The following is a 26,659-nucleotide window of genomic DNA, read 5'->3' as shown; positions in this document are numbered from 1 at the left end:
GTGCATAATGGCGGAACCGTGCAAGTGGCGAATGGTATATCGCTTTGGCCCTGTCTAGCTTACCTGATTGGCCATATACATCATAGTTGCTGGAGAGATCCACTCACGTGCATGGATACCACCTTGTATATAAATTACGCGTTTACTTCCTCCGGAGCTGATCTGAAATTTAAAAAAAAATACACCTTGTATAAACTGTATAGTATTAAACGGTAAACTTCCGTGCGTATTTGTTTTGTGCAATCGTCTTAAGCCTTCAAATATGTATGAGAAGGGTATTTAGTGCATACATGTAATCAAGATGTGGGGATTAAACCTTAATATATTATGGATACATTGCTATTACTTAGTTTGTCCTCGAGAACTCTCCAGTCCCCCTCCCATAAGCTCAATACAATTTAGTGCAACTTGTAGATTCGGGGTTGTCCTTTACAAATACTACTATGTTGTTGATATAGATCAAATTGGACGATTGGGGTATCAAAATGCGTGTACGTACATAAGCCACCTTTCTCATTATGTTAAAACATTATGAATACGATTTGATAATTCTGAAGGTATATGCGTATTTGTAACGGCTTCGATACTTTTTGTGAAGTCTTTAGTATAATTGCAGTGCATCTTGTGCCCATTAGAAGGGACAAAATCAACCTGCTTACCAGATCCTTAAGGGATCCAGAATGAGCGTTTATTGCGTTTCGACAGTATTTTTTGTGGGACGTGAGAGCACCTCAGACCTATCGAATTGCATTCTGAATACGAAGCATGTCTTTCTGATATCAAATAATTTTCATTTTTGAAAATCACAATATAATACAAATTTTATGACAAATTATAAAAATTTGATATTTTTCAAATTTTTGATATATAACAGTCCTCGAAGTAAATTTTATCAATCTAATGCTATATTCTTAAAGTGTATGTAGCTGGGAGGAAAAGCCGACAGTCAATTGAAAATTTTGACCTTTCATATTGAAGATATGGATTTTTCCCCAAAAGACCTTTTTTTTGGTGTTTTTAGAAAAAAAAAATCCATATATTCAATACGAAAGGTCAAAATTTTCAATTGATCGTCGGCTTTTTCATCCCACCTACATACACTTTAAGTATAAATCATCAGATTTATAAAGTTTACTTCGAGTACTGTTAAATATCAAAAATATCAATTTTAATGATTTGCCATAAAATATGTATTACATTGCGAATTTCAAAAATCAAAATTATTTGATATCAGAAGGACATTCTTCGTATTCAGAATGCAATTCGATATGTCTGATGTGCTCTAATGTCCCACAATAAATACTGTCCAAACGTTCATACCCCAGCCCTTAAATGACTTTACCGGGATAAATGCACGCGAAGTGCGCGAAAATGTGCAATTTTATACTAAAATACTAACTTGAGTACTCCATACAGTACCTCTGTTACCTTCTGATGTATTCTTGGATCAATAATGTATACAATAAGGCCTACGAAGCAATAAGCACTAAGATGACATTAGCAACACCTGACTGACCATGACGTTGAAGCTTCAAAGGCAATACAAACTATTACGACCTTGATTACCATTAGGTCTACTTATGCAAAAAAATCTAAAAATCTAAATCCATTTGAATCATTACGTCTTAAGGGAGTTCAGTGGCGTAGCTAGGGTCTGTGACACCAGGATCAAGGATAGAGAACAGGAATTGCGCTTCCTTTCCTGTTTCCTAAAAAAATGCTTCAGGGGTTCGAACAGGTGCATATGCTACTAATTTTGTCAGACGTTTTTCATTTGACCATGTATGTTGAAATACGAGCGACGCGCGCGAAATTATTTTGGACTTTCACTTCGATATTAATACAGGTGTAAGGATCTGACCTTCGAGGTAAGGGCATGACAACAAAATAAAAATGAGGTCTTTGGATTGGAGATGGACTTATAGGGTCATCATGGTCATGGAGAGAATATAGCGGGTATCAGAAACTTTGAACCCAAAGGGATGATAAATATTATGCTGCTGACAAGTTCATCACATTTATAGATGTATTTGGATGCTATCCGTGGATGCCATATTCTATTTGGGGACCGTGGTCAAAATAAGTTTGGAAAGGTCTTGGCAACGTACCTTAACTGCTTTGACTGGTCGACCTTCATAAGAATCACCTATGTTAATTTCGGTAACCATAGCATTCTCGTTGGCAAAATCTGTTACCCATTGACTGATCTGTGTATATTAAATATCAGTTGAAAAAGGGATAAATTTATAGCAACATTAATAATAACTACACAATAATACACCAACTTACCACCTCGCGAACTACACACACACACACACATGGAACGTAAATATTCATAAAATAGGTCAATGTCAAAATGGGCTTTGACCTGTTACGCCCTGGTCCCGGGCCCTGGTAACAAAACACCGGAAATATAACAAGCTATTCTTGTTTAAATTGTTTTACCAGCGGAAGATCTGAGACTTTTTCAAATGTTATCTCTGTGTAACCCAAAATTTGACTTTGATCCTTTTGCCTATAACTGAATATCGTACATCGGAGGAGATGTGTCAAACTATACTTTTTCTGAATCCTTATGATGAGAAGAATACATTCACTTAATTATTATAATCATACAGATGTGTCCGGAATATTTTTATCGACAAATGAAAACAACCAAGAAGATCAATTCAATCACATATAAATTAAATAAATAAGAAAGAATCATCAACACCAATAATTTTAAGCATTAGTAGCTTATCACAGAATTAGTTTGCCTAACTCTCCACGAATTGATCAATGACATGAAAATAATGTTGTGGAGAGAAATTGTGATTTTTTTTGAACGCGCGCTTTACGCGAATTTTCTATACAGACTTTTTCTATCGAATAATCTTCCATGTTTAAATTACAGTTTGTTAAAACCATGTATTTATAAAGGCTCACGAAATTCTTAATCGCAATGCTTCATAAAAATACCACAGACTTGTGGAAAAAACAATAACTTTATTTCAGACACCATCATGCGCTTCTTCAATTCTTGTTATTAACCCTTTTCCTATTACAGTATTTTGAAATTTTTGAATTCCAGGTTGTATCCACTAAGTTTGAAACCCGCCTCGATATTAGAACAGAATGTACTAAAACACTTACCTCATCAATAGTATGGTAGATAGTGTAATCAAACCCAGCCTTAGCAATGACACAGTCCGTGCATCTCTCATTATCAATGTTGGTTTGCACATCTTCCACATAGATGGAGAAACCCAAATCACGGCGAGATAATTCTATTTTCACATCTTGAACAAGATTTGGGCCAATCATAATGTCCACGGGTCGATTTAATTTGGTTGGTCCTTTCCAGAAATCTACCTATAATAAAAAGGAATAACAGTAGGAGTGTGAAAAGTAATGAACAAGACTGTATACGTGAACTTCAACTATTAAAGTTGTTAGCGCTCAAGCCATTGACAGAGTATTCAAGTTGTCACAGAGAGTCAAGAATTATAAGGCTATCAAAATCGCAGTGAATATTATAATAACCCGGAAAGGTACTAAAGTGAGAATCTCTTTCCCAGGTGTTGAAAATAATTTTGGGGGTATTATTTGTTGTCATATTTGGGCAGTCCCGTAAGCAGGATTTATTTTGGGGGGGGGGTGAAAAAGTGGACCTTTTTTTTTCAAAATTTTGACCTTTTTTGACTAGGGGGCAGATTTTGAAAAAGGTTGACATTTTCCTCCAAAATATTGCCGTTTTTGACCAAAAAAGGCATAGCATTTTTTCAATCACTACGCTCGCAAATGGGACTTTGGTCCTGGTTACGGGCCTGTATTTGGGGTCATTTCACAATAAGTGGGGCTGGAAAAGGCTAAGTCAAATTTCCAAGATCGATAATGAGGATAATAAATGATAATGGTGATGATATTGTTAATATCAATACAAGAAAGAAACAAATCTCATGACATAACAGAAATAATTGATATCTTAGGTCACCTTTGAATATATCTAAAGGGGCTAATACATTTACATTTTCTCCAAAACCTACGATATTGATGGTAATATCTAAAGCATAATTGAGAGGTTTTAATATATTGACATTAAAGGACATCACAGGTTTAGGCAGGGTTTTTTTGTAGACAACAATCATTTTGCTTGAGTCAACAGGGAAAACAAGCCAGGTAATGTTTAACCTTATTAGTTTGTATAGGAGTCAACTATCAAACAATAGGCAGTAGGCGAGTGGCAGTAGGTCAAGCCTATTCATGAAGGTAAGTTGACTCCTATTCGCCATCGGAGTGACGTAATAAATCGGATTAACTACCATAGCCATGGGGTAAAACAATTTTTGAATTCACGCGGTACCTCTGCATTGAACCATATCAAGCTGATCACTCGCACCTGTAAGATTAGTATATTTGAAAGGAGCGGTATTGTATTCAATCTATGTATGCAGACATACACAGGTGATGAGTACAACCTGCTTGTAGTGCAGCGCGATATATTCAAAAATTCAAAAATTGTTTTACCCCATTTCTATGGTAGTTAATCCGGCATTAACGGCACTTCGACAGCGAATAGATTCAGGAGCAACTTTTAAACCAGATTAAACCAGCCTCTTTGTTGCATAATCATGAACCATTGTGACCGAACGCAATGATTGTGTGACGCTATAAATTGGTCCAGATATGTAAAACAAATAAGAATATACACATACCTTAAAATATTTATTTACGAGGAATTATAAGTTGTGGATCTTATATAATCCACTCTCCATATCATGTCTTTGACATGTATAAACTAATAATTCTACCTAGATTGGGTTTCGTAAAATATATACTTTTTCGATTTAGTTCAAACAGCTCTAGAGGGAACTTTTAAGTTGTGGATCCTAAAGTATCCATGTAAATAATAGTCGACCTACGGTATCTTCGAGTAGATTGCTCAAATCATGCAGTCTTTGTAATTGTTCCATGTCCTGTGGTACCACACGCAACACCTGGTACCTGAAAATGTAATGGAAGAAAATTATTTTGATCACTGATCCAACAATCTGTACTTTGATTCTGATGATCTTGAAATGACCTATTTTGTGGGCGAATAAACAAATAAATAAATAAATAAATAAATAAATAAATAAATAAATAAATAAATAAATAAATAAATAAATAAATAAATAAATAAATAAATAAATAAATAAATAAATAAATAAATAAATAAATAGGTCAACACTTTGATCTCGTGATAGCGATATTTGAGAGTATGTCTTCATTGATAAATACCTTTTGCGTAGGACTATTTCAGCCAACCACACGAGAACGTCGTTTCGTTTCATTTTTACGTTTGTCGTAGGATTATTTCGGCCGTACATACAGATACGTTATATATTTTCGTTTCATTTTTCCTAAGATTGACATGATAGACCGCTTGAAAAGTATTTTGTGAATGACCAGATTTTGGTCCGACTGTATGGTTTCTACCCATTGAAGCTCATTACACAAACATTTTTATTCCAAGTTTGAGTTCAATATTTGCTCGAGCGATTTAGGCAATCACCAAACTACCTTGCTTTTGTTCATACCGCCGAAACGAAACATATTCCAAGACTAAAATGTCACTAGGATTATGACAAACACATGAGGCTGTCATTCTTATCAAGCACTTTGAATGTTTGGGAGGGGAAATTAGTAGGCTTTGACGCGTAAATTAAGACCAAACTTGTTTCGGAATTTACCGTCTTAATGTCCCCTATAAAACTGATGGTACGCATCAATGACGAGGGCCTGTGATAAGTATGCATTACACTATACATATTTTCACGGTTTACATGGCTCAAATAAGTGTTCACCTGTCAAGAAAAAGCATTGGTTTATCATCATGACTTGAAAATTACGTATACCAGCAAATTATTTATGAACCTGTGAGTGTTTAAAATTACTTTTGAAAAATCTACATTGCTTATATTCAAGTGTATAAACGTGTTATTATTTTGTAATGTCAAGAAAACAGTTGCAAGTTTAACAAATATTTGTATACTTTTTGAATTCTGACTTTTATCTATATATAAAAAAAGACTTACCCTGCATAGTTCTTTACCGCCGAGGTAGATGCCACAAACACAAGAAGAGCACAAAGCAACTTCATGATCACTGATAGCTAGCCGAAGTATGCTCTAGGACCAATTAATCCTTTCTTGAATTTATACCGATTTAACACCGCTATCTTTAGTGATGAATATTCATCATAACTTATCAGCATTAGATGATTGCATATGGATGTATAATCAGTGAAATTATATCCAAATGGACCGTATGCCCATGGTGGATTAACATTAATCGTTAATAATCGATGCTCAAATAATATTACTCTTATATTAGCTTATATTATCACGGTATGTTTGAGAAGGCAATTACAGTTTTTTAATATTAATGTTCGTTATTCATATTCCAAGTATCAACCCTAACAGCTCCTAAACCCCTGTGACTACCAGTCGACGAATGTGTTCTTGGCACGCGAGAGGTCTAAGGTTCGAATCCCCGGGATACCAAAGTGACTTATTTGTTCATCTTCTGACCTTTTTCGTTTCTTCTTTTACTCTAACAGCAAACAAAAGTGTTCAGCGTTAGGATTAAAAACCAGAACTAAGAAAAAACAGCAAAGTACTTTAAATATATCTTTGAAATTATCTTTTCGAAATAAAAATGAACAAACGATCGATTTTGAGGCAAGACGTGTGGTAAACATGTTAATAAATCGTTGAATAAATTCATTACGTTGTTGATTATAATAAATATTTCCATTTTGTTTGACTAAACCAAGTGAACTTTTACGTACTACAATATTTCATCCTTAACATGATTAAGGTTGGTCTGAAGTATCTAGTTTTTAAAAATAATTAAAAAAATTTTTTTGGCCAAATAATTTTTGGCTTCAAATAACGTCGGTATTACGAAAGAGCCTTAATGATATATAGTGCATTTATTCCAAACTCACAGGCCTCTGCATACTTTACCACCCCAATCGTTCCATAACCCAATTCATAAAAGCTCATAAACCATGAGCGGATTTTTGAAAGAGACCAGTCATGAAAACATTTTCCGACTCGACCATCTCACGGACCTACAGTAAGAAGCGCAGAGAGAAACGCACACCATATACACACAAGCTTCGCAAGTCGCAATCGTGATCAGCTCCCCGTACGGGTTACAATGAGACAATTAGCAGTGAATTATTTGTCCAGGAGATTTCACTTACTTGACCAACTACTTTTATATTCTTTAGACTAATAATTTAGCAGTTATGAGGTCCGAAAGTTTCCATAATTCCAGGGTTCAGACCAACCTTAAGTCCTCCGATGTGAAGGACGAAATATTGTAGCGAGTAAAAATTCACTTGGTTATGTCAAGCAAAGTGGAAATATTTATTATGGTAATAAGGAGAAACACACCCTCTCCCTCTCCCACTTACCGACCACACATCTGATTGTATGAATAGGATAGGCCTAACTGGGATATTTACCATGCTCTGACATCGATATCTGATCACAAAAAGTATTCAAAAAGATACCCCATAGTTTATTTCAACAAGAGAAGTGATATTATTGTGTTCTAGCAAGATATGCCTAGTCTTGTCTTTGTTGAGCTTCTCCAGGCTGTAAAGTGTCCTAAATACCCACATATTGTTCACGTGCTTATTTTACAGTATTTGACCCAAGCTAGTGTCTCTTATCGGGAGTTATAACGCGCTGCTCATCATCCATCAAGTGATCCTCATAAGGCGGTGTTGTAAAGCCCACGTACTTTATTTGAAAAACATCCAGTTGACAATATCACATACGTCAAGAGAAATACAGCTAATAGATATATAAAAAATACAAATTATTACCTTATCTAATATATTTTACTACTATTCTTTAGATAGGGGAGATTTCTGTTTCTTTTTACACAAACCATGTTTTACATAATATACAGGCATTTTAAACCCCATTTTAACTGAATACATTCCATATAAAAGAACATTATTATATACACGTATATAGCCTTTATTATAATATTATATTATAATAATGTTCTTTTATATATCTATGTTTTACTCTTGTTTTTATGTTTATTGTGTTACACCACAGACGTGTGGAAGAACAAAATGTAACCGTGTATAAATAAAGTGAATGAATGAATAAATGAATGAATGAATGAATGAATGAATGAATGAATGAATGAATGAATGAATATTGGAATAATGAGAATAGACCTAAATACAAACCATTTTATTTGACAATAATATGTGACCGTACAGCACGAATGAGCCGTAAATGTCCTCAATTGTATTCTGAGTTACAGTGTAAAATGGGCATGAAGGTCATATTCATAGGTATTTCAATTTGGTGCTACGTGTATCTCATTAAATGAGGTACACGTAGCACCCAATTGAGGTTCCTATGAATACGACCTTCATGCCCATTTTACACTGTAACTCAGAATACAATTGAGGACATTTACGGCTCATTCGTGCTGTACGGTCACATATGGACTTTTTCATTTGAATGAACCATTCCGTGTATAAGTCTCATTTTGTGCTTATCTTTTACGTATTATCGTTTATGTTATGTCATCATTATTGTTTTATCTTGAATATAAGCACCTTTAAAGATAGTATCATTTATATCAGTGTTTACTTCATCTGCACAAATACAGCATGTTCTCGCAATAGTTATGATACTAATGAACTTTAAATTATACTCCACCAGTGGATGAAATGTATGTAGGTTCTCTTTAATTTCTACAAAGTTGAATTGTGACACATATTCAGAATAGGTTTCATTGTTGTTAGCCCAACCGGTCCACATAGACGCTGGTCTTCCCAAGCTTTACTTACTGCTGGTCTTCCCAGGATTTACTCATTTCAGCTCTTCTCTTTGTGATGATATTAGTTCCACATACAAAAATTCACCTAGGTTTCATTATCATTAAGGTATAGGACTTTTTATTTTTTCGGAGAAGAGCTGGTAGAGCAACTACTTGATTATATTTCTACATGTTCATACTACATACTCTGAAAGTTTTAGAAAATTAGCACGGGTCAGTTTTTTTTACATCACATTTTTGTTCCTAAAATGGGGGTTATAGCGCCCTCAACGGGCACTCTCTCCATAGGGCTACATGTAAAGACCAGTTATAGAAAAATGACCCTAAAATAAAACTGACTCTTTCATTTTCCCTCAAATTTTGCATATGATGTAGAATTTAACAATGTAATGCAAGTGGTGTCGTTGATGCTCTTCTACCTCCTGTCCTTTAGTTGATTCTTCTTATTCGTCTTTGTCTGTTCCCTTCCTTCTTTCTATCACGTCTCTCATAAGTCCAGGGGTCTTTAATTCTTCTTTCTGCTCCTTTTTTAAAAACTCACTTCTTCCATTCTTCTCAAGCTCATGTATCTATTCTTCTCATTCCACTCAAAACTAGATCCCTGATCATTTCCATTTTGGAGGTGACGCGTATGTAGAGCTGAAAAAAACACCTTTTAGTATCACGGTCACCCAAAGGCCCCTACAGTAAAAGAACTTCAAAGCATATTTGAAAAAAAAAAATCCTGAAATTTCAATCTTGAAATGATTGTGGAAATATCTCTGTCACTTCAGATATGAAATGAGCAGACTCATAAAACCCGCCAGGTAAAAAATGTGCAATAGGGAAAGGAATCGATATTTACGTGAGAACCATGTGAGAACATTGTTGAAAGTGTTTATAAATGCCACACTATAATCATGTTTTGTAAAAAAATTTAAATGAATCGCAACTACCGTTTAAATTTAGGAGTTATTTTACTGCGATACCCAATTTAACTGTTTGTCCACGAGGCACATGTATTTTGAATGACAGCACATAATGCACAATAAAGACACCAGATCTGAAACTGACTTTTACTTAAATCAAGGTTGAATTTTGTGTTCTTTCAATTCCTTTTTTCGGTTCAAATTAACATTCTAACTTAGGTCCTTCATACCTCACCGACTCTAACTCTAATGTCCAATTTACTGGATATTTTGTAATTCACATCACTTCAATTTGCACACTTTTCTTTTCAAAATTTGAATAACCCGCCCACAAATTTGCATGTTTCTTTCATATAGTAGGAACATTTTCAATTTCCAAAAATTCACTAACCTTGAATTGTCGATGTGTGACACACATCTTCATCAGAAGAAGTCCTAAGATGTTGTGATGGACTTGCTCTTTTGTTGACCATTGGCAAATTTTGGTCGAATGAGGGCGTTGTATAAGGTTGGCAATTCCAGTCCTTGATCGCGATTTAGTTCTGGCGATTTCTTCTTGATCTGGATGGCCTCCCGCACTAAACGGGGGTACTCTCTATCATCCTTGGCTAACACCCTTAGTGGATTCCTAGTCAATGTTGTGTTGAGATTCTGTTTTGTGCTCTGCGACAGCAGAGGGATTGCGGCTGGGGGTAGTTGACTTGTCAAGAAAAGGGCAAGTCCATCACAGCATCTTAGGAATTCATCTGATGAAGATGTGTGTCACACATCGAAAATTCAAGGTTAGTGAATTTTTGAGCTGTAAGTCAGTTTCAATTTTTGGAAATTTATTACAAGCACGTATGAACTTACATTCGAACATTTTTAATGTAAAGGTAAATATGAAAATAACAACAAAGTAATGTTTCTTCTACTTAAGGGATCTAAAATGAGCGTTTATTGCTTTTCGACAGTATTTTTTGTGGGACATGAGAGCACCTCAGACCTATCGAATTGCATTCTGAATACGAAGCATGTCTTTCTGATATCAAATAATTTTCATTTTTTGAAAATCACAATATAATACAAATTTTATGACAAATTATAAAAATTTGATATTTTTTAAATTTTTGATATATAACAGTCCTCGAAGTAAATTATATAAATCTAATGATATATTCTTAAAGTGTGTGTAGCAGGGAGGAAAAGCCGACGGTCAATTGAAAATGTTGACCTTTCATATTGAAGATATGGATTTTTTTCCCAAAAAGACCTTATTTTTTTTTGGTGTTTTGGGAAAAAATCCATATCTTCAATACGAAAGGTCAAAATTTTCAATTGATCGTCGGCTTTTCATCCCACCTACATGCACTTTAAGTATAAATCATCAGATTTATAAAGTTTACTTCAAGTACTGTTAAATATCAAAATATCAATTTTAATGATTTGCCATAAAATGTGTATTAAATTGCGAATTTCAAAAATCAAAATTATTTGATATCAGAATGACATTCTTCGTATTCAGAATGCAATTCGATATGTCTGATGTGCTCTAATGTCCCAAAATAAATACTGTCCAAACGTTCATACCCCAGCCCTTAAAGCCATAATGTACGATCTTTCAAATCTGATGTTTACACATGTCCTATGTTTTTGTAGGTCAACAGAGCATAAAGTCATAATTCAAAGAATTATGACTTTATCTCTCCCTATAGAACTACATGTTAAACGGCCAAATGGGGTTTATTTCACTTTACTTTGTTATTTCAGCTCAAAATGGACAGAAACCCTTCCCGGCAATTATTACTAGTATTATTGCAGCATTTTGAGTATAGTGTAACAAAATATTGTAAAATTTGAAGAAAATGGTATAGGGCTTTAAGCAAAACCAGGGACAATAAAACGTTCGGTGCTCCATTCTACTTCAGTCCTAACGAGGTTAAATAAATGTAATTTTTTAAGAGTGTGCTGACATTCACAAAATTAAGATTCACAGACATTGAAATTAGGTGTCGCTATAAAATAGAACGAAAGTGCTATTTACTATTCAGTCTAAACCACAGAATTAGGCACATTTTAGCAAAAGTGGGCTTAAAAGCGGCGTCCAATTAGGACAAATTTGGGTGATTTTGGTCGGCATCTGTAAGTCTGCGTGGCACATCCCTGGGCTCTTAGATTCAAAGATTGGTACCCGAGTTAGTTTGAGCTCCTTCCTTTGCTCACTGTCAATGATAAATATCCAAATTGAAACTCAAAAACACAAAGTATGGGGTTTTATCAAAGTCCATCCTTATTACCGTATATCATCAAATGTGGTTTTTGGATAAGGAAATACTGTGATTTTCTAACGATTCATGAAAAATCTTTGTCCTCGAATACACGAAGTTGGTTAATCGTGTGTATCATCCGTGGACAAAAAAAAATCTGTTTCATGTAATTTTGGGAAAATCGTTGTATTTCCTATTAAGGGATGGGGTATGAACGTTTGGACAGTATTTATTGTGAGACATTAGAGCACATCAGACATATCGAATTGCATTCCGAATACGAAGAATGTCCTTCTGATATCAAATAATTTTGATTTTTGAAATTCGCAATGTAATACACATTTTATGGCAAATCATTAAAATTGATATTTTTGATATTTAACAGTACTCGAAGTAAACTTTATAAATCTGATGATTTATACTTGAAGTGTATGTAGGTGGGATGAAAAGCCGACGATCAATTGAAAATTTTGACCTTTCGTATTGAAGATATGGATTTTTTCCAAAACACCAAAAAAATTAGGTCTTTTGGGAAAAAATCTATATCTTCAATATGAAAGATCAAAATTTTCAATTGATCGTCGGCTTTTCAGCTACATACACTTTAAGAATATATCATTAGATTTATAAAATTTACTTACGAGGACTGTTATATATCAAAAATGTGAAAAATATCAAATTTTAATAATTTGTCATAAAATTTGTATTATATCGTGAATTTCAAAAAATGAAAATTATTTGATATCAGAAAGACATTCTGCGTATTCAGAATGCAATTCGATATGTCTGATGTGCTCTCATGTCCCACAAAAATACTGTCGAAACGCTTTTTTAAAAAACGCTCATTCCAGATCCCTTAATACTTCATAAAATGCGTACACTCTAAATTACAGGGATTTAAATTCAAATCCAAAGGACTTACGTTCAAAACTTTCAGAGACTGTAGTTAGGGACTAATCAATATAGGATTAAAATAAGTCTTTACAAAGTTTTATAAATTTCAGTCCCACGGGGATTTAAAAAATAAAACTTTCAGATTTAAAGTTTAAATCTACAAAGAGCAAATGTCAATACTTCAAATAATTATTTTCAAGTCTAAAATATTTAATTTTTAAGTCCAAGGCGGACTGTAATTAGTGACAAAACCTTTGGATTAAAAAATAAGACTAACTTTAGACTTAAAATTTCAAATCCTTGAAAGATTAAAAATGCAAGTCTATTGGATTTAATATTTAAGTCCCTTAATATTTACTTTTAAGCACATCTGGGATTTATTTCAAAATAATATAAATCTTTATGGGGATTTAAATATCGATATTAAATACAAGTCTGTGTGACCTCCTATCAAGCAATACGTCTATTCACGGCAGTAATACCAAGTCAGGACTACTTCTAAGTTCAAGCAATAGTCTGCAGTGCCAGTGATAATTCCAGTGTCACTGCAGTGGCCGAGTGTGATACTTCATGGAAATAAGCTTACCCATTTATATTATATGTATAGGTAAATACAGCAGAAGCACAGACTACTACCTCGGCGATTGAAGGTAATGTTCACATTGGCCCTTCGTGCACAACAATGTAAGCTTTTTCATGGAAGTTATAGTCACTGACATTGGCAATTACAGCATCTGGGATGCCATTCTGCAAAACAAATTCGTCCATATCACTTCATTCATTCGCTCGCCACCACACGAAATCGCAAAGGAAAGATGGCGGCTGAGCAGTCCAGGAAAACGTTTCGATTTGATCACGTGCACGCACCATCGCGTTGTGATTGGTTTAATGTTTAAAGGCCAATATTGGCATGTCATCTTTCCCTGGGTAAGATCTGACACCAGGCCAGTTCATGGCCAGAGGGTAACATGAGTAGGTTTGTTTCACCTTGAAGGCAAGGATAGTCTTGCAAATATGGGCCAACTTTCCCCTAGGCCATCTAATATGCCATGAATTAGTTGGACTGCAACTGGTATTTACAGGTCAGTTTATACTCCTATTTCCACATCTGTTATTTAGATTTACAAACATATTTTCTTTTTCCCGATCCCAAAGAAAATTTAAATCAAACCCAGCGTAAAATAAATATTAAAGACTTAAAAATGTACAAATCTCAACTAAAATTTAAATTTCAAGTATTTCTACTTTAGAGTGTACGCCATAATGATCTCCACATTTCCATCTTGAATATCCTCACGTCCACAAAAAAAAGCATGGAAAATCTTCACACGTATATTAATTCGTACATTTCCTTTTATTCTTTTCAATGATTTCCAAGAAGAGAACTTGAATAATTCTTTATGCTTTATAACATTTGAGAACTCAACAACTTAATCCCTTAAAATAAAGGTTCCGGTTTTATCAGATATAACAAATTGACTGCTCAAATCGGATCCCCACTTTTTCACTTACAGTCATGGAAATAAGCTGCATTTTTCTTGGGAAGACACTCTGGAATCTTAGCAGCGATCACATCATGTTTTTGGAAGTTATTATTGAGTAAAACATGGTTTTAGCAATGTCATGACAAGAAGGTGAAATACATTCCAAACTTTTGTCCATGACTGTTGTAATAAGGTTCGCACCCGGGTTCTGCAACATTTTGACCAGATATTAGGCCTACTAGACTACATAGCGTTGTTAACATATATTAGACCGATACGTAGTTTTGATTAATTTGACACTGCTGCCAAGCATGAAGCTGCATGATATGAATCTATATTTACGTATTTTAACAGGATTTCCCATGCGTTTAAGTAAATAATCACGTATTTTGATTATTAATATTTTAAGAGCTTTTCGAATGATTGACTCAATTTAAAGGATCTGTTCCAAGAACTTTAAGCGCTTCAAATGTCTCGATACCAGAATTCTCAATCATACTCTCTGGAATATTAAACCCATATCGTCCTTCGTCTCTCAATTCCACAACATACGAATATTTGACACCAAGAGTGCCATAGCCATAATCTTCGCTGGCTCCGGAGGCGGGGTCTGAAATTTTGAATAGCAAAACAAAAGTTTAATTTCCCATAATGATTATAATGCACATCGTTATCAAGTTATAAGGGGTTGTTAACGTCTGTGCCACACCATAAACTATTAAATAACACATAAAAATACTTCCGACATTAAATATTTTACGGCAAGGAATAATTCCTTGTTAAAAATTCCCATAAAAAGTATTCTATACTTCATAATATATTCTTGTTTATTGATTGGTTAAAAGTGGATCACATGACCAAAATAGTTCTACCATCGGAAAACCTACTCTCATCCGTAAATAGTACCGCAAAGCCCTAAATAGTCATTTCACTGTCCCGGATGCGTAATTTCTTTCTGCAACCATAATGGGCCGCAATAGCTCCAAACAGCACAAATGAGTCATTATGTAATCTTCTATAAATTATGAATATTCATATCTTCTGTATACCATGAATATTCATTTATGCAAATCAGTAAGCTAAATACGCGTCCCGGATGAGCCGTAAATAGGAGCACTTTTGACAATGACTTCCGCGTGCGAGCTCTCTTTAATACGACGGAACAGTTCGCGCCCGCGCAACTACCGTAATTGCACATGACATAGCTTGATTTCGCCCTGTTGTAATTGGTTAATCTCCCACCAAACACAAAACGTTTTCGACATCATTCGCAAAAGGTTAGAAAAGGTTGCCAGAAAACGTTTAAATGTCGGATTATATAAAGGAAATATAAAAGGTATAAAACGTTTTCATAACATTCAAAAACATTTGTTGATAACCTAATGCAAATATTCTAACATAATATTATTTAAGTGTTAACAAAATATTTTGGCAAAAATGTTTGTAAAAAATATTTTACAATAACATTTTGAAAACATTTTAAAAATATTTTTGCAGTGTATTTTCATACAAACCTTTTAAAACGTTTCCATGACCTTTCTATAACACGATATTTTAGTGTTATTAAAACGTTTTTGTCGAAATCGAAACCCAAAATATAACATGAAAACATTTTTGTGTTTCCTGGGCTGTTCGATTTTTTAATGGGCAAAATATAACTTATAAGTGCTGTTCACTCAGGATAGAAACTGGTGAGTAAAAACATTGAATAATATTCTTTTAATGAAGTATATAAAACAAATATACTGCCTTTCGGGGTTCTGGTTAAAACTATGGTCCCTCGGTAAGATCAAAAGTACTTTTAATCTCGATTACTTCGGGCCCATAGGTCACATTTTAACCAAAACCTCTCATGGCATTATACATGTATATTTATATACTTCATTAATATATTCTTGTTCATTGATTGGTTAAAAGTGGATCACATGACCAAAAATAGTTCTACCATCAGTACTCCAATCCGTAAATAGTACCTCTAAGCCGTAAATAGTATTTGCAATGTCCCGGATGAGCCGTAAATAGTACCTCCAAGCCGTAAATAGTACTTTTGACCATGCCTTCCGCGTGCGCGCATTTGATGCGACGGAACAGTTCACGCACACGAAACTGCCATAGCGTGATTTCGCGCTGCTGTAATTGGTTAGCCCGATTTTTTTTTTGAAGGGCAAAATATAGAGTCAAAACGTCAAATAATTCTCTTTTAACCAATCAATGAACAAAGAACATATTAATGAAGTATATAAAACAAATAACTTTATTCGAAGTTCTGGTTAAAACTATGGTCCCTCGTTGAGATCAATAAATACTATTTTCCTTCGGGGCTGCGCCCCTCATGAAGTTAGTACTATTGATCTCACCTCGGGCCCATAGTTTTAACCAGAACCTCTCATGGCAGTATATAGTATAATGTATGCTATTGACCGGCGATGACCAGAGGTTGATTCAATGTAATCCCAGCATGCAGTATGGCATTATGTGCAATGTAATAAAGGAGCCATTTCAACACCATTTCACATTCAAATTTATGTACAAAACAAGAACCAGTAGTTTTGATGGATTATTCACGAAGACTTTTATGTTTTGAATTGATAATTAGGTAGGGATAATGTTTGTGGATACATTAACACCAAGAAAGTTAAAAAGTCGTGTGTTTTTAAAACAATTTGAGATATTTTAAATTTTTGGGAAAATAAGATGAAACCAGCAAAGTTTTCTTGCACATGAATGCATGCAGACACATCTTATCTGGTCGTATAATAACCTTGACCATACACAGCAGGAGCCCAGTGTGATATTTTCTCAAATATGCTATCCGTGGCTGCAATGTATTCTGGGGCTACATTTAAACAACCTCTGGGCGATGACATCTATGACACGTATTTTGCACAATGAAAGAGAAAAACCTGGTTTTTGGGTGACAAACTAGGTTTTTCCACTAATAAACCTAGTTTCTTGATTCGATAATTCAAGTTTCTCGATTTGAGAAGCCTGAAAGTTTTTTTTTGCATTTTTTTTTTGCATTTTGAACACCATCGAAAGCAAGAATTGAAGTTTATTTAGAGCTTCTATGGCGAACATCGATCAAAACCGGTCCGGCAAGGTCCGTAGAGCTGGCAAAGTATTTGCTCGCGGGCAACTCAACCCAAACCTCCACGTGGTGTCGGATGGATAACGCTAACAGGCTTGGATGCGAGGAAGTCAAGCTAGCGTAGGATCATGCAAAGTAATTTGACCACGTTTTAGCCCTTCCTCGGCTGACTCAGCCTGGTGTGGCTCTGAAGAGACACCGTTTGGTTTTGACCACGCAGACAGAGGAAAATTCTGGATTTTATTGTACGAGCAGATACAGCAGGAGATATCAACGAGCTAGGCATGAAGAGGATAGAAATAAATAAGATGCAGTGAAGCAGAAAATTACGTATTGTTACTGAATGGAGTTATACAGGTGCAACTTGACAAAGGAGTGAGTACTGGCGCAAATAACCTCAGTAGTTGAAAGCGCCATACAAATCAACCAAAAACAAAAAACAAAAAATCGATCAAAACCGATCACATGATGGCGCTCCTTCGAAGTTCGAGCTCTCGCGAGTCGAATGTTAAGAGAGTACGACACCCCTGCCCAATTTTGTGCCTATTTTTGCATTTTCTCAAAATTTATAGCGCATTGGTGACAAGTAAGATATGTATATTATAGGGGCAATGACTACAACTACTGCACTGGAAATTTTATTTCAACACAGACAGTAGTTGTGGAGTTACAGTCAAAAATGAGGGAAAATCAATATTTAATCAATAAATCAATAACTACTTGCCTTGAGTTATAATGCGCTATAATTTTTGAGAAAATGCAAAAATAGGCACAAATTTGGCCATGGGTGTAGTACCCTCTTAATAGGGATAACCATCAAAATTTCATGTTGCCCCTATTGCTACAAAAGATTGTTTTCTGGATAGAACTCATCAACAGAAGTATTTTGGTGGTTAAATGGTCAAAATCGGTCAAAAACTTTTCGAATTATGAATTTTCAAAGTTTCCCATTCTGACCGGTCATTGGAACGAAATAAAATGACAAGGTCCAAAAATAGCAATTGGGAGCAAAATTGGCATAAGCATATATTTACCTTTATATATTTCTTTATTTTAACATATATGCAAACATGAAACAAGCATATTGTGAAATTATCAAAGGGGTTTCTTATGAAATGGCACTTTACTAGTCAATGGCATAAATTATTTTTTCAAACCGAGGCATTGAAATCATGCATTTAGAGAACATTTGCCAAAAATCATCCAAGATGGCCGATATGGCACAAAATCAAAATCCAGGTGAACTTTTTTTTTCACAACCAAAAATTTCAATGTTATTGGGTTTAATATGACCAATTAGCAGGTGTATGCAAACAAAATCTTCAGTGTCATTAAAGGTCATTGACTCATTCACAACAATAGAGGTTATCCACTTCACTCATCATGCTCATGTGTGACTTCTAACAAAAGGTGCTGGTTCCGGTAGTATTCTTCATTCAAACCAATTCAATGCATGACCTCAGAGTCACCTGCATGACTTTCGCGGCTATTTTGAAACAGTTATGGTTGCACATTCAGGTACTTCTTTTGAAAGTTCTAAACAAGGTATAGCCAGCAGCAAGTTGTAGATGGTATAGGCCTAAATATAAGAAAACGTTTAGGGTTGAAATCAGGTGAAAAATACATCCAATGAGCACGAAACTTCACATTTATGTTAAGAAAGGTGTCTTCTTAGCATGATTCGAAAGGAGTATGAAAATTCCAAAGGAAAGTTGGTGATTTAATTTGTAACTCGAGATCTACTTGTTCATTTTTTTCCTTTTTACAGAGGGTATGATAGAGGTATTACTGACAACTCTGCCAAATTACAGCTCAGTAGGCCACGTTTTTCACCTGAAATTATTGACATGAATATTTTGTGCCATTCTTGAGCAGTGCTGAACTCAGCCACTGGCAATTAAACGCACTGTGGCGATGGACCAATTTTGACTCGCACTTACAGGAAAATGAAATCAGTTGTGTTGCTGTAATTTGCAAGATAGTTACAAAATATAATTGGCAGTCACTTCTCCAATTTGTACAGAAAAATATTGAAAAATAAAAGAATGAGATCAATTTAGAAATGTCTGTGCAAGCAGTGCACAGTTGAGCTCCCTGCATGTCTATGGGAGCGTTCTAATCAAGTTGATGGTTCATTGGTCATCCCTACTCTTAAGCACAATTTGCCCATTGAAATGGGGCGACTGTCATGAAATCTTGGAAGACACTGTTCAGAAAATTAGTTCAACAACAGCTTTCCCGTGACATTTTTTACTTCAACTTTTAGTATGTTAAGGATGAATATTATATTTCTCATTTGAGCCTCTATGGCTAATATTGGGTGAAGGGTTTTCCTACCAGCTTATTAATTAGTTTATTGCCTATACCTACAGTACAGTGAGTGATCGAGGGGTCAATCGTCAAGCTTTTGAGAGATTTTGCCCGAAATTATGCTCCTGGAGCTCGAAGGCGAAAAACCAAGTTTATCTCTTCTATTATGCAATATACCTGCCATACACGTCATAGCCAGTCAATAGTATGTGAACCTCTTTCCCTGGCTCGCTTATCGCGCGGTGATTCAAGCCTGCAAATCTTTAATTCAGAACTTAGTTTTGATATGATCAAAACGTTTTAATAACATTTTAAGGTGGGTAACCTGATTCACAGCCTCATCCCCAACTTGTTCCTATCAAAATGCAGGTTTTGGTATCAGGTGAAAGCTCATATTTAGTGGATTTTGTGGATTAGCATCCATTTGATGTGACAATTTAAGTTATAACTTACACATGTCAGGTCCAGACATTCCAACAAAGTAAGAGGTTCTAAATTGTGCTTCTAAAGCAGCTGTTGCTGCCTTGGCTAGTGTATCCTGTTCAAAGGGAAATGGAAAAAGAAGTACTGGTTATTATCCTCGAAGTAAATGCGCCCATAGATATCTATAAAATGTTGATATTCATATATATTCCTCTTGTTACTTTATACATTATAATTAGTGATTATCGTTATATATGCTTAAACACTTCGTACAATTATGTATCAATAATAGAATTGCTATTTAATTAAAATTATTGTACAATGCTTCGGCTGCAGTTCTCAAGTAAATGTTTATCAAAAAATATATCAAAACATTTTGTTTTAATATAACTAATTATATTAATTTGTAAATGCTTCTGATACATATTTAATATGACTTTGTTCTTTATAATAATATGTGAAATTAGTTGACTGACTGACTGGCTAACTGACTGACTGACTGACTGACTGACTGACTGACTGACTGACTGACTGACTGACTGACTGACTGACTGAATGAATGAATGTGCTATATGGTTTCGTGCTATCCGGGTCTGGTAACACCACACTTACTCTAACATGTCTAACCCATTTGACCATGTCCACTAGGGAGTCAGTATAGCTTAAGGTTACACAGAATTGTGATATTATCTGCCGCCAATTTTGATGCATGTAGCTCCCCTTAAAATTAATTATTTCTAGAAATAAATATCGTAGGAGAAAATTCACTATGCATCTTGGTAAAGGTCTAAGGATTTTTATTTTAGTTATTGCTTTATTCTGAGGCAAAGGGAAACTAGTGTTTGAATTTTTTTTTTTGATACCATGATTCAAGCACCATGTTTTTTTCCAATTCACTTTAGTTTGGAAAGCTTAATAGTTTGGAAAGCTTAATAGTTTGGAAAGCTTAATAGTTTGGAAAGCTTAATAGTTTGGAAAGCTTAATAGTTTGGAAAGCTTAATAGTTTGGAAAGCTTAATAGTTTGGAAAGCTTAGTTTAAAGTTTAAATATGCCTTGATTATACATTAAAGAAATAATGTTTATATGTAAAATAGGAATAAGTGGTTCCTGATTTATTTCATGACTTCATGAACTTGGTGATGTTCAGTGCTCCATACATGGTAAAAAAAATAAACTGCTTCTATATTGTGGATTTTAAGTAGTTACATCACCTCATTCTCGTCTTCAATACCAGCTAATAGTATACCACCAGATCAGGTAGTTGTTCATAAGCTACACTTTAATTTTTTAACTGTATACATTATATACAGCCTGTCTCAAAAAAAATTGTGCAAGTGAAAAGCGCCCTCTCTGGCAATTAGAAAATACCGTTGTGAAATAATGCTTACATCAACGTCAAGGGTGTAGTCTTAGCTCTCAAATGCGTTTGTTGTGTTCAATTTGCTTGTTTTAATCTCGAGATATGTTTAGTTAAAGACGAAAGGGTAAAATCACAATTGTGCCACTTTTACTAGGGAAGAGGGCTTTACATGTAACAGTGATAGCATCAGGTTTATCAAGAGTTCCTTCATGAAATCAAAAGAATACACAATACAAAAAGTTTCTGACTGTTTTTACTGTTTAATCATGATGCAGGAATGATGATTCTCTTTTTCCACTTAAAGAGATTAAAAGATAAATAAATATTTCACATTCTGTTGTAAAAATGGATTTCACAGTCTGCTGTTTTGCTTGTGCATGTCAATGATTTATCATGGTAAATACTGTTCTCTTAGTCACTTACGACATGTCAAAAGACAAGCAAATATTGCGCACTTATACATGTTATAGGTTAATGAACGCATATTACTTGTTGGGAGAGATATTAGAAAAAATAATGCACGCGTGCTGATGTTGATGCGTCTAATGCGTGCGCCTCGAAAGGGGAGTGCATTAGACGCATCAACATCAGCTATCATTGATTTACATGTACAGCGCTCTTCCCTAGTAAAAGTGGCACAATTGTGATTTTACCCTTTCGTTGTTAAATAAACATATCTCGAAATTGGAACAAGCAAATTGAACAGAACAAACGGCATTTGAGAGCTAAGACTGCGCCCGTGACATTGATGTAAGCATTATGTCACAACAGTATTTTCTAATTGCCAAAGAGGGCGCTTTTCACTTGCACATTTTTTTTTTAGACAGGCTGTATAAAAACAGGGAAAATCTGTTCCAACTGACTAGCAGGGAACCAAAGGATGGATTCAAAAGGATACAACAGTGTCACACTATCTTGATCTTGATCTTGATGTGGTAGCTGCACAAATCGCCCCAGTAGTGGCTGTTGACGTGCAGTTCCGCATCATGCATTACTTGGTGTTACTGGTGGCTTCCTGCAGCATAGTCTTGAAGCACTGAACTGAAGCGGCTGTTTTTGTCTCAGGAGGGAGAGAGTTCCATTGAGGGATGGTGCAAGGATAAAGGGATTTTCTGTAACAGTCTTTGTTGGATTGGGGGATATTGTAATTCAAATTATGTGATGAACGGGTACATATGGTACTGGTAGGGAAATTGCCGACCTGGAGATGGCTGATATTGCTTGGGATGAGTCCATGAGTTTCCTTGAAGATGGTGATGAGTTTAGCATGAGTTCTACGAGTTTCCAGGGTGTCCCACCCAAGTTCTTGAAGCATGTTTGTTACACTACTTGTGCGTCCATAATCACTTTTTACAAATCTCGCAGCACGCCTTTGTACTTTTTCAAGGCTGTCTTTTAATGTCTTATGGTAGGGGTCTCAAATTGGACTAGCATATTCCAGCTTGGGTCTAACTAGCGTTTTATAGGCAATTTCCTTTGTTTTAGATGAACTGTTCCACAAGTTTCTCTTGATGAGGCCAAGAATTTTGTTTGCCTTAGTGACAGTTTGGTGAATGTGCTTTGTCCACGCAAGATCATTTGAGAGTTCAACACCCAGGTATGGGTGTTGATTTACTTCCTGAAGCAGCGAATCACCCATAAAATATTGATGATCCAAGGGGGTTTTCTTATGAGTCATCCTCATGATAAAACACTTCGCTTTATTAAATTTCATCTGCCACATGGCTTCCCAGTTGCAGAGGGAATTTATGTCATCTTGAAGGGTGTGACAATCATTGATAGAGTCAATTTGCCGCTATAAGATCAAATCATCCGCAAACATCCTAACTTGAGATGTGACGTTGTCCGGGAGATCGTTTATATAAGCGAGAAATAACAGAGGCCCCAAAACTGTGCCTTGAGGAACTCCCGACACAACAGGAGATTTAGCAGCGTGTTCACTATCAATGATGACTCTCTGGGTCCTATTGGAAAGGAACGCTTGGATCCAATTCTGCATATTATTTCTAATCCCGAGGTGGTGAAGTTTAGCAAGCAGACGGCGATGGGGCACAACGTCAAATGCCTTACTAAAGTCCATGATGCACAGGTCTATTTGGCCACGGACATTTAGCACTTGAGCTAGGTCATCAACAAGACCCGATAACTGAGTCTCACACGATCTTCCTCGTCTAAAACCATGTTGCTTATCACTGATAATTGAGTACTTGTCAAAATGAGCCATTATGTTGCTAACAATGATATGCTCCAATTGTTTACTGACGATACTTGTGAGGGAAACTGGGCGATAATTTGAAGGTGATGATCTATTGCCCTTTTTGTAAATTGGTGAAACATTTGCATCACGCCAGTCTTGTGGTAATGCACCAGATGATAAAGATTTTTGAAATATCTTTTGCAAAATTGGAGCAATTGAAGAAGCACATTCTTTCAAAATCTTGGCAGGAATGTTATCAGGTCCAGTTGCTTTTTGAACATTGAGGTTTTTCAAAAGCTTTTCTATCCCTGGGGTAGTAATAATTATATCAGGCATATCAGGAACAGTACTTTGAGTGAAGTTGGGAATGTTTTGGATGTTTTCATCCGTGAAAACAGAGCAAAATTGGGCATTCAAAGCCTCGGCTTTGTCTTTGGCACTGGAAGCTATACGGCCCAGATGTTCTAATGGACCAACACCAAAGACCTCCCTACGGAGAGATTTTATATATCTCCAAAAGGTTTTGTATTGTTGCTTTCCAGGGTATCACAAACATCGCGGATGTATTTCCTTTGAAGTTTCCTCAATTCTCTGTCATTTTTGCGTCTAATGTCTTTGTATTTGTCCCACGTAGCAAAATCACCAGTTTTGCGGGCTTTGTCATAAATTTTGCGTTTCTTATTACACATTTTCCTCATCCTATCATTCATCCACGGGAGTCTGACTTTTGAAGTGCTCATTTTTGATGGAATGTGACTATCCATGGATTTTTGGACAATTCTAGTAAAATCTGACCAGATTTCATTGATGTCAGATTTATTTACATGATCATCAGTCAAGGTAGCATTGAAGGCATCTAATTCTTCACAAATCTTATCATACTCTCCCTTAGCGTATATGAAGACTTTGCGCCTGGGTTTATGCACAAGCTTAGGACGAACCAATGCAGAAACTATAACTGTGTCATGGTCGCTTAAACCGTCAATCACTTGGACATCTTTGACAAATGAAACATCATTTGTGAAGCACAAATCAAGAATACTTTTTCCTCTGGTTGGTTTCTGAACAATTTGGTGGAGACCATGATCCAGCGCTATATCAATCATGAGCTTACTGGGCCCAGGATATCTACCACACGGGATGAAGCTGTTGGTAATCCAGTTGACATCGGGCAAATTAAAATCCCCTAGCAGCCAAATTGAGACATTTTTTGGAATTTTTTGAAGTGAGTCATCAAGAAGTCTCATATAGTCATTATCAGTTGTTTGGGATCTGTAAAAGGCTCCAATGAAGACGGGAGCGACACCTTTTACATGGATACTACACCATTTCATTTCACAATTTTCTTGATCCAAATCTGATTCATATTGTGCGATAAATCTATCATTCACAGCTATGAATACTCCGCCATGGGAGTCACTATTGCGGTCTTTGCGAAAAATATGGAAGTTTGGAGGGAATATTTCACCAGAAGTTATATTCGGGTTCAGCCACGATTCTGTCCCTACAATAATGTCAGGATCTTCTTCATTGATGAAGCAGAGAAAAGCAGGCAATTTTTTACGAACACTTTGTAAGTTCATATTCACAATCTTAAGCGGACGCTCTCTGGGTTTATTTTTGTTTTTCTTGTCTTTGGGTTCAGAAGCAGTCTCTTTACAAGGGCTTGAGGCTCTACTCGGAGCACCAATACTAACGTTCTGTGGCAGGCTATGCACTAAATCAGAGTTTAGTGATGAAGAATCATTAACATTGGACACACTTGATTCATCAGTTAAAATTTCAAATCTGTTTCTACACTCAATGTTGGATCCACAAAAGAATGAAGAGTCAAAATTTGGCATTGCGCAATCACAACAAATCCACGAGTAGGATGAATGCTTAGCAAGAACATGGTAAACATCACTACTCATTGTAAGGCATTGGGCATGGAACCAGGTGTTACAATTTTCGCACTCTAAACACTCTTGGCCCCATCTTGCAGCATTTTTACAAATCTTGCAAGGAAATTTAATCTGGTAAGCAGGGCCAGGATTTGGGTTTATATCACCGGCGATGAGCAGCAGGAGGGTAATCTTGGTAGACGAGTTGAAATGGGTAATACAGTATCTTTTGAAGTGGCGATGAGAAGTGGAACACTGCACAGATAAATGGAACAAACTCACCGGAGATCTCCATTGCGATGAACCATCCACGTATCCCTGTATACATTCGTGGTTTGGGGGAGGATTTTCAGATGTAACAATCTTGGCAAGAACAAGGAAACACAAAGCAGTCAAGGTGGAACACGACGGCCTATATTCCATGGCAAGAATTGGTGGAAACTTGTAGTCAAAACAGCTCAGGAGTTGAAGTAAATGGCAATTGAAGTGGCTATAAAATACTGCGTCACACGTAGTTGTATACAAATTAAAATGGCGCGAAACATCCAAATGGTAGCAAATTTTTAAAGTCAACTAAATACACCAAAATTGTTAAAAATGCGATTCAAGCACGACGTACACGAAGCAGCGAAGGTTTAAAAACACTTATAACGTGAAAAAATCATAAAATGTTCCAAATTAAAGGCTAAAAGTCAGTAAAAACGTGACCGAGTCACGGAGCAAATTTTTCGCGATGTTGTCGCTAGTAATGGATAAAATTAAAAACAGGGAAAATATGACACAACATCCAATGGGGGAGTAACACAAAATATATAAACAGAGTTAAAAACCCGACGTTTCGAAAAGACAAAACTTTTCTTTTTCAAGGAGTAAAAAGGAGACCTGCTCTCAATATAGTGGAGACCAGCTCTGATCATCAAAAGAAGAAGATAAAAAGCTGCATTGACTAAAACATTGATTAAGCAGCAGAAGATAAAAGAAATCTAAATAACAGTAGAGCCTAGAGTGGGTTATGACAGGTGTG

At 35.6% G+C, this 26,659-nt stretch overlaps 2 protein-coding genes across 2 annotated transcripts in view; both read right to left on the bottom strand.

Annotated features, from left to right (window-relative positions):
• Positions 1–26,659, bottom strand: part of LOC140153217 (carboxypeptidase B-like) — a 102,159-nt gene that overhangs the window by 11,589 nt on the left and 63,911 nt on the right. Inside the window, exon 5 of the mRNA XM_072175913.1 lies at positions 64–162. Coding sequence (XP_072032014.1) covers positions 64–162 — 99 coding nt within the window. The remainder of the gene's footprint in view (positions 1–63; positions 163–26,659) is intronic.
• The window catches only part of LOC140168495 (carboxypeptidase B-like), a 44,901-nt gene continuing 33,043 nt past the window's right edge, over positions 14,802–26,659 (bottom strand). Inside the window, exons 9-10 of the mRNA XM_072191897.1 lie at positions 20,225–20,309; positions 14,802–14,983 (exon numbers count right to left, since the gene is read on the bottom strand). Of these exons, the coding sequence (XP_072047998.1) occupies positions 14,802–14,983; positions 20,225–20,309 (267 nt within the window). The remainder of the gene's footprint in view (positions 14,984–20,224; positions 20,310–26,659) is intronic.

Source organism: Amphiura filiformis, chromosome 1, assembly GCF_039555335.1.
Source record: "Amphiura filiformis chromosome 1, Afil_fr2py, whole genome shotgun sequence".
NCBI lineage: Eukaryota > Metazoa > Echinodermata > Ophiuroidea > Amphilepidida > Amphiuridae > Amphiura > Amphiura filiformis.
This window is presented reverse-complemented; position numbering and strand designations above follow the sequence as displayed.